Source organism: Asterias amurensis, chromosome 4, assembly GCF_032118995.1.
Source record: "Asterias amurensis chromosome 4, ASM3211899v1".
Lineage (NCBI taxonomy): Eukaryota > Metazoa > Echinodermata > Asteroidea > Forcipulatida > Asteriidae > Asterias > Asterias amurensis.
The window spans coordinates 26602301-26612127 of record NC_092651.1 but is presented as its reverse complement, the minus strand read 5'-3'; the positions used below and the strand labels follow the sequence as shown (position 1 = coordinate 26612127).

Genomic DNA, 9827 nt, shown 5'->3' with positions numbered 1-9827 from the left:
ACAGGGTAAAATGTTGACATTAACAACAGCAGTGCCACAGAAGTAACCAAGTTACAAAATCCAAATCGACATCTTTGTGGTACATAATGCCATCAGCTGCTAAAACTGTGAATTGGGACCAAAAAATGTGAAAATCAGAAATTGGAAAGTGGTAACCCCATCGTGCAATATTCACCAACAGAAATAAAACATTCATGGCATATGAGTAACACATGTGGACATAGTTGCTAAGCAGTGTTGATGGTGTGCAGAGCTTATTGAATCTGTCTTAAGGTAGTGGCAACTTGGGTTTTGGCGTTAAGCTGTGTTAAAGCCATTGGACACTTTCGGTAAACAGTATTGTCCAAGGCCCACACTTCGTGTATCACAACTTTTATACAAAATAACAAACCTGTGAAAATTTAGGCTCAATTGGTCATCGGAGTCGGGAGAAAATAACGGGAAAACCCGCCCTTGCATCCGCGCGTTTCGCCGTGTCATGACATGTGTTTAAAATAAATCCGTAATTCTCGCTACCGAGAATTGATATTGTTTTAATGTTTTCTCAAAAAGTAAAGCATTTCATACATTAATATTTCAAGAGAAGTCTTTCACCACTACCTTCTGTAAACCCTGTCAGTTATTTGTATATCTGTGAACTTTTTTTTTTTTCTGTACCGAAAGTGTATAATGGCTTTAAGACTTCAAAATGTTCTACGCAGTGGTTCGTCTTCAAATCCAGAATTATTAAAAGACTCCCACATGCCACTCACATATTACACAGGGCTGCCAACATTTGCATCTTTCAATCACGGCGATTGTGTAAAACATTCAGGGAGATGTTTAGAATGACACTCAACACAATAGAGAACAAGTTTCCATAATCAGGGAGATCTTTCAAACTTGTTTCATCAGAACATGAAAAGATTGGTTTATTTGCAGGGAAATTTCAACAGAATCAGCGAGAGTTAGCACCTGTGATATTGCATCATTGTATTGGTTTTCTGTTGCCAGAAATGATGGCCATCTTTACACATTGCGACAAGTGACGCCAAGTAGGAATTATTTATCTCAAATAACTGTCGCAAGCAAGATTGAACCCCAAAGCCTCAATATAAAAACAATAGGCTTAAAGGGTACTTTTTTCTGACACAAAACACAACGTCCACAGATTTATATTAAACTTACAGTTTAAAGATAATGATAGTAGAAAGCTTCCCTTAAAATATTACTTACTGAGGTGCATGTTAAATCGTATTAAGCAGTTATAGTATGTTATGGTATAATATAAAAACCGGTTAATACGTTTTTACAGTACATGCTAAAACAATTTTTGAGACTTGTTTTACTCATTTCTCAAAAACTACAGCACCTCAATAAGTAATATTTGAAGGGAAGCTTTCAACTATCATTATCTTCAAACCGTGTAAGTTTAATGTAAATCTGTGGACATTTTGAAAAAGTACCTAAATCCAACTTTTACTCAAACCATTTCACCGGCAAGTGGCAACAATAAACTACACCTACCAAATCCGATTAACCTGATGGGAAAAATATTCTTTCCAGATAAAGGTGGGCTTGCAAATTTAGTGATCGTTCGGTTTCCATCAAAGGCAATTTATACAGCGTCTTTCTTAGTAGATAATTCTCTTCATTCTGCCTTTGAGTACAAACAGTGGTTATTCCTGGTTAACGCCAAGTGCTAGTAGAGTAAACACAATCTGCTGTCGATTCATGAATATTCATTAAGCAACCACTCATCAAGGTCTTCGCTTCCGTGAGCTGGAATGAGTAAGATTAGTCAAGGAATAACAAGGTTGATGAGTTATTATTAATTAATATTATTATTTATTCAAACCCAAATTCTATAAGTTGAGTCCATCGCCCTAAATCGCCTGACCACAACACCCCAAAGTTGTCAGCTAAAGTTTGCAGTAGCACCATGTGTAGTTTTTTTAGGAGAAGTGTTGGTTCTGAAAGGAACCGGCAGAATGCTCTGATCATCTTCAGGAGAACGAGGACGAATGAAGAATTTCTCCTGAAAATGATAAAAGCAAACTGATCGAAACGTTGGGTTGTCAATCACTGGTTCTTTTCAGAACTGACACTACTCACACGAGATTTACACAAACTTTTTCAAAACTATTTGGGTCATGGGTTTGAATCCCGACCGAGTTATATGCCAGTGATTTCTTTTCACAGATCTCGGGGAAGTACTGCCTATACAGTGCTTACAGAGAAGTTAGGTAGGTGCAGTGGTGCCTTGCCCGCCTTCCACCTCTGGGACCTCTGTTCGAGCTCCATCCGGTGCACTATGTGGATTGGGTTTTCAGTCCCTACTTGACTGCAAGTGTCTTCCTTGAATTAAATTTCTGGGGTTTTCCTCCCACATCTAAAACTTGAGTTTCATCATTATCTTCTCTTCTCATAAGGCTCTAATTAGAGTGTTGAGAATACTTATCCAGATCTAGAACACACATCCAGGTAAAAATAAAAACCCAAATGAATATTTCAAACTATTTCAAGAAAAGGATATTGTCTGTCTTCGTCTCTGTCTTCCTCCTTGGCTTCTCGTTTACTCTTTCTTGCCTCTTCCTTCCGCCCATCCTCTCCTCTAGAATCTCTCTTGGATGACTCCTTGACCGGTTTATCGGAACTAGCCTCCTCGCCTCGGCTTTCTTTACGAGACTTGGAACTCTCCTTGGGCGTCTCCTAATATTTCAAAATGAACATAAATATTGTTTAACTTTTTTAATTTTAATTCTTTGGTCAATACAATAAAAATAACAAGCGGGTGCCGTCCAGCGAAAGGCAAAAGTAAAAATACTGTCTGCAAAATATATGTAGCCTCCAAGAACTCATTTAAGTGAGAAAAGATGTATAAACCAGATTACACAAAAATCTAAAATTGTAGTTAAAAGTAAAACAAAAAATGGCAAGTAAAAGAAATACTAAAACAATAAACACCAACCATAGTATTAAAACTAAGATCCCAACTGTCAAACATAAGCAGAAACACCAACCAGACGAGACGAAATAGGAAAAAATGAAAAATAATAAATAAGATTTTTGGTGGTTAGTTATGAACCATTTCATTTACTTCCTAGTTTTTTACTTCATAGTTTTTGTCCTTTTTAGTAAGATTTGATTGAGTCAGACTGTGTAAGACGTTGTATCTTCTAAATAACCTAAGACACCATTCTATGGAGTCTTAAGCAACATCTGCTTACTTTCTGTTTACTGAAGGATCTCTCTCCATTGGTAGAAGCATCTCCCGAGCTTGAGGGACGAACTACGCTCGTAGTTCTTGGCATCTTCATTTTATCCTTATCTTCTCTCACACTCGGTGAACTGGATTTCTTTCTCATTCCTTCAAGAGAGAAATTTCAAGAACGTCAAAAGTAAAAAACCCAAAACTATAATGATTAAAAATAAGTTCTGATAAGTCTCAGGACTGAGGTGATATTTGAATATTTTTTTTTAACCACCCTTCAAAGGCAAAGTCCAGTTGTTTTAATCCTATACAAATGTAGATGTACAGTATACAACCAAACTAACACGTGAAAATTTCATTTTCAGGTGGTTGGGCTTTTGAGACATCCCCCAAAATCCGGAGCAAATATGTCCATGCAAGAAGAATAATCCCTAATTAATAAGAATATAAAAGTTTAAGAAATGTTAACAACAGTAATGCCTCTCAGATTCAAATTTTAGGCTGTTCATTTTACAGAACCACATTACTTTAAAGTGAAATGTTTCTGAAAAATGCTTTAATCTATCAAAAGTTGCTGTAGGTTTCTAACCGAGTGGAACTCGGACTCAAGCTCTGATGCTTCTGTTCAGCAGAGTGTGGGTTCGATTCCCGGTCGTGACACTTGTGTCCCTGAGCAAGACACTTAACTATATTTGCTTCTCTCCACCCAGGGGTACATGGGTACCTGTGAAAAACGAAGGCAGAGATGGTTCTTGTGATTGGTTTACCCGAGTAGCGTATATATTGCGCACAGGCTATATACTCCCCAGGGAGCTGAGATGGTTTAAGGAATGATTTAAGGCCAAGTGACCAGGGGGAAATAATGTCGGAAGCGCTTTGAGACAGGTGTGAAAAGCGCTATATAAAAAACAGGTTATTAATATCATTATTATTATTAAAAGTCTTTAATTGCCGTTCATTTTAAGAGTGATTACCAATTGGTGTCATCCCTTTAATTTAAACCCTCCACCCCTTGGAGGACTAAAAAATAAAACAACTTAATAAAAAAGAAGAATTTTTTATACCTTCGTCATCCTTTCTCCTCTTGGATTCATGTCCCTCCTTGTCTCCTTCAGAGTGATCTCGTTTCTTCTCTCCAGGTTTCTTCTCTTTATCTCGTCGGCCTTCTCGTTCCCGTTCGCCTCGCTCCAATGAGTCGCTTTCCTTTGCTTTCTCCTGGCTCTGTAGAGACATTAAAAGATATTTGTTGATTTTGTTTTTACCCATATACAACGTTGTGTATTAGCACTGTATACTCAGCACTTTCCCAAGCTCTGTAAAAACCATCACTGGCCTATACAGCCGTACCACAGGTGGGATTGGAACCCACGACCTTTGCACAGTAGCTAGAGGCAGTTCGATTCCTATGTTTCAGCACCCGCTACCGCAACGATTCAATTGATGGAAATTTGCATCGGGCAGATTTCAAATAAACATTACATGTAGATGTAGGCCTAAACAACAGTAGAAAAGCACTGCATTGTACACAAGCAATACATGCAAATTTCCAAATATTAAAAAAGATATTTGTGTTGGTAACTTCATACATTAAAGACACTGGACACTATTGGTAATTGTCAAAGACTAGTCTTAACAATTGTTGTATCTCAACATATGCATAAAATAACAAACCTGTGAAAGTTTGAGCTCAATCGGTCGTCGAAGTTGCGAGATAATAATGAAAGAAAAAACTCTCTTGTCACACGAAGTTGTGTGCCTTCTGATGCTTGATTTCGAGACCTTAAATTCTAAATCTGAGGTCTCAAAATCAAATTCGTGGAAAATTACTTCTTTCCCCAAACTACAATACTTCAGAGGGAGCCGTTTCTCACAAGGTTGTATACTATCAACCTCTCGCGATTGCTCGTAATCCAGTAAGGTTTTATGATAAAAATTATTTTGAGTAATTACCAATAGTGTCAGCTGCCTTTAAGAAAGTGGGTAATTAACCCTCTGCTTTCTGTAACATTTGAACAAAGCAGAGGTTTCATAGGGCTTCCCAAGCACAAAAAGTAGCTACATGTAAGCACAACAAAATTATGCTGACCAGAATTTAGTATTCTGTTTAATTTTGCTTAGCACTCAATTTTAGGAAAAATTTGCTGCTTAAAGACACATTGGTAATTGTCAAAGACCAGTTTTCTACTTTGTTACTTCAGAGAGAGTCGTTTCTTACAATGTTTTATACTATCAACCTCCCCCCATTACTCGTTACCAAGTAAGGTTTTATGAAAATAGTTATTTCGAGTAGTTACCAAAAATGTCCACTGCTTTCAAGCAGCTCTGTGAAATTTGGTCCAGGTTGTGCGTGAAGGAAAAACTGCCCAATTTCATAAAGCCTGCAGCAGCAACTTTCTGCTTATAGAGCGGTCATCAGCAGAATTCCAATTTCATAAATATGCTTACTGTTTAACTGTAAGCAAAGCAAAATTTCTTTGATCCTTTTTTATTTACTTACTCACTGGCAAACCACCAAAGGCAAAATGACATCTTCCTTAAAAGTCAAAAGTTTGGTCCTTCAAGAAAGGAAAAATTACTTACATTGCTTGTGTTTGGAGACTGGTGACCAATCTTGCGTCGTTTATGCTCTGTGAAAAATAAGACAACAAGTTGTTTATCAATTGTTCTTTGATCTGAAAGTAATTATTTAAACATAGAAACATTTTATTTCAAAAGGTGATAACATTTTTGAGATATTGCCGAAAAACCAGAGCGAATATTTCCACACAGGAATGACAATCCCTATACAGGAAATCAGTAACGCTTCTAAGATTCAAATTTTGGGGCATAAAAGTTCAAATCTTTTTACATGACCACATTACTTGGAGGTGAAATGTTTCTCAAAATGCTTATACTATCGAAAGCTGCTGTAGGCTTACAACCAAAAGTTTTTATAGCCATTAACTTTTAAAAGTGATGACCATACGTAAACTTTCCCTTTAAGGGACTTTCCAGTTTACTTTCCAGTAGAACATAAAAAGAGCAAATTATCAAAATTAAAATATATAACATAGTTCCAAGAAAAAGAAAAACGTTTAACAGTAAAACTAAAAACTTTACCCTTCTCTACCCCAGGTCGAAATTCCAGTTAAACCTAGTTAAACTACTTTAACTGGAACTAGTTGAAACCAGTTGATAAACCAGTTGATACACTAGTTAAACCAGTTGGTTTAATAAGGAAAATGGACAGAAACCAACTGGTTTATAATTTCAACCTAGTTGAACACAGTTAAACCTAGTCCAAACCAGTTGGTTAATATGGAACCGATGAGTTTGGTCACTTTCCAGTTGAACCAGGTGACCTCAGTTAACTAGGTTCAACTGGAATTTTGACCTGACCCACCTCTATCATTTGCCTCTCTGGCTGGAGACGCTTTATGAGAAACTGTCCCCGCTGAGCCGTGAGATGCTGCCCCCGTTGAGCCGTGGCTGGAGTTAGATGCAATACTCTCGCCTCGTTGAGATCTCTCGCTACTCTTCCTCTCCTCCTTAATCTCTCCATCAGCGCCAGCTGAAGTCCGCTTGGATTTGTGCACCTTTTCTTGGCTACGTTCAGCGGAGGGCGTTGTCTTCTCTTGTCTGTGACATCACAGGATCAATAACGAATTTAGAAATGATTATGTTAGTCATGCAACTGCAGTTTTTCAATTAACACCAAAAAAACCCCACAAAATCTAGGCCCAAATTTATGGTATAATATAGCTGTTTTAATGTAACGTATACTCCTACTTAAATACAGTGAAACGCAGTTTGGTTTAAATACACAAACAAAATTAGCTTAAAACTAACACAATTCCATATGCACACAATTCCTTGCAAAATGGCTTTGTTTACTGTAAACAAAGAATTGGCACTAACAGAAGCAGGGAATTCCAAGATTAGGTCAAGCGTATTTCACCAGTTAGCTTCTGCTTGTGCGCCTGTCTAGTCAACGTTATTAGGCAATCTTCACTTACACAGCGAGCACAAAATTCAGCGCTAGCCATGTAAGTGAAGAATGATGATCGCAAGTGAAGAGTTTCAATAACTTGCTAGGCACAGAAAAATATTGCTTAACAAAAACGGGTTACCGGCCAAAATTACATTAAGTTTACATTGTTGTGACTGGTGCCCAACTAAATATTTGCTTAGCAAAGAAATTTGGCAAGCAGTATTTTCTGCTAAACAGCTATACGAAATTTGGCTCTGGTGAAAAGTTACATGGCTGATATAAATGGAGAAGTTGATGAGATATTTTTGTTTCTGTGATGTGACATGAAAGGGGTTTGTCTGACCTGGTGACTTTCTCTTCTTTCTTGCGAGTTTTGTCTTTGTGGTTCTTGACTTTCTCTTCCTTCTTGTCCTCCTTGTGGCCTCTGTCATTCTTTGTATCATCCCTTGTTTCCGATCTACGACAAGAAATAAAGAATTATTTTATATTTCTGGCAATAAAACCAAGGATGCCTCATTAGTGAACTGAATCGATGTAGCTCGCAAGCCTGAGGGAACTTGTATCTGTATCTGTTGAATACTGCAACAAACTCCTCACATGATATATAAGTTGCAGGGGTGGTGTGGCAAGTGGACACAAATTAGAGATAAGCTCCCCTCATGAAAGTGCTCATTTGGCTTTTATCTAGCCTAGTCTTGAATTAGTCTATTGAAGGAGCTTCTCTTATACATACTGGTAGGCGGTTCCATTCCACGAGGGTTCTTGCGACAAAGGACATATTGTAGCAGTCCTTATTGATTTAAGGGTGGGTGAATGAAATTGATGAAGATTTCCTAGTGAGAGTTTGGTTTCCCTGTGGTTTGAGTTGATACTGGTCCGTGTCGATAGCAGTTTGATGGTGAACAGATTTATATAGGAGTGTAATTAAGGTGCTTGTAATCACTCACTCACTCACTCAATTTCTGCTTGCAATGTGAACCAGAAACACTGGGGTGAACCCCAACTCTTCCATGATAATTGTGGGTTCTTTTACGTGAATTACCAATCCTAGTACATGGATTAATGTCCCATCTGAAGGACAAAGCAATCATGGTAAATTACTTCTTTCTCGAAAACTACGTCACTTCAGAGGGAGCCGTTTCTGACAATGCTTTATACTATCAACCTCTCCCCATTACTCAATACCAAGTAAGGTTTTATGCTAATAATTATTTTGAGTAATTACCAATAGTGTCCACTGCCTTTAAACATGGCAGAGTAAACAACTTTTGGGAAAATTCATTTAGTATTTTTCTGTTCTTTTGGCACTTCAACACTGAAAGCAAATGAGATACAAATTCTGTGATTATCTATTTTTTTTAAAGCAGAAATAAAAGATCGGCATGGTCAATGACAAAGAAAATATCTCCTTAAAAGTGGAGATTTCACAAGCCTGCTCCTTTATGATCAAGTGTCTTGGCCCATGGTAGGGTTTTGAAATTTTTCCAGAGCAGTCTTACTTTGAAATTTGTGCATGTTGGAAATACGATATAGTACGGTCTGCAGTAGTACAATGTAATGATAAACTCTAAATGAGTTGGGGTGGTTCTGAAAAGAACCATTGGTTTCAACTTTATGTTTTGATCAGTATGCTCTGAGCCCCTTCTTGAGAAAGCTAGACTCTGAGATTCAGAGATAATCATTACATGGTGTTACTATAAACCTTATATCAGACTTACTTTGTTTCAGTCTTGATGTTGATGGATAAGGGCCCACTCATGCTAGAACTATAAGATTTCTTGGTCGTGGAGGAGTGGCTGTTGGAAGAGGACTTACTTCCCGATGACCTCTCTTGAGACATAGCTGAAGAAAAACAAAAAACAAAACAATTAAGAGCGTTAACAATCAGGCCATTAACAGAGTTACTAAATAAAATGGCAAAGATGATACACAAGGATTTGGGATGATTAGGGTTAATGAATAATCCTGAATTAAGAAGAAAAAAATTGTCAAATCTCAAGCCTGTGTAACTACCTGCAGTAGCCGTTACATCAGTCTTGGTATCCGTAGAGGTACCTGCTGAGTCTGCAGAAGTCGCTGTACTAGGAGCTGTACTCTTCTTAGTACTCGATGAGGATTGTGACTTGACGTCTTTACTGTGGAACTGATCTTCAGCAATCATGTGAGACTTACGAGCTTTCAATTGTCCAGAGTACCTACCGAGAAAAATTATCATTTAGTTCTCGTTGAAATTCTAAAGCCAAACAGAATCTCTAACGATATTGTCCTCCGGAAAAAAAGGTTAGAAAATCTTTGTTGAGTATAAGGGTTGACTAACTATGATAGATTGTAAGGCTTGTCGTGTTATTTAATAAATAAATTACTGATTTTTCTGAGAGCAAAAGTAAAGAAAAAATTAAAACCAGATTGAGGTAGGAAGAATATCACCCCTGCCTTGACATATTCTATGTCAGGGTATACATCAAAGACACAAACACATGATTTTGGGCTGAACAAAGATAAATTAACTAGAGCAGGATATGAACCAAAGACCTACAGATTAACGTCCTGGTGCTCTACCAACTTAGCTATCTAGCTCTATAATGGCAGTCTACCTATATGTCAATATTTTTTATTTCAGAGCTTACTAAGGAAAAAATGTAAAAAATCCACTGCGGTTCTAAT

General features: G+C 37.4%; 1 protein-coding gene across 3 annotated transcripts in view; it reads right to left on the bottom strand.

Annotated features, from left to right (window-relative positions):
* Positions 1 to 18: 18 nt before the first annotated feature.
* Positions 19 to 9827, bottom strand: part of LOC139936209 (THO complex subunit 2-like) — a 36577-nt gene continuing 26768 nt past the window's right edge. Inside the window, exons 28-36 of one of the 3 annotated variants that reach the window (XM_071930980.1) lie at positions 9177 to 9358; positions 8882 to 9005; positions 7507 to 7620; positions 6576 to 6811; positions 5774 to 5820; positions 4258 to 4414; positions 3210 to 3349; positions 2516 to 2691; positions 19 to 1770 (exon numbers count right to left, since the gene is read on the bottom strand). In XM_071930980.1, coding sequence (XP_071787081.1) covers positions 1740 to 1770; positions 2516 to 2691; positions 3210 to 3349; positions 4258 to 4414; positions 5774 to 5820; positions 6576 to 6811; positions 7507 to 7620; positions 8882 to 9005; positions 9177 to 9358 — 1207 coding nt within the window. In that variant the 3' untranslated portion in view covers positions 19 to 1739. Of the gene's footprint in view, positions 1771 to 2515; positions 2692 to 3209; positions 3350 to 3802; positions 3918 to 4257; positions 4415 to 5773; positions 5821 to 6575; positions 6812 to 7506; positions 7621 to 8881; positions 9006 to 9176; positions 9359 to 9827 lie in introns of those variants that run through there. The other 2 variants (XM_071930981.1, XM_071930983.1) reach the window with 2 other exon arrangements.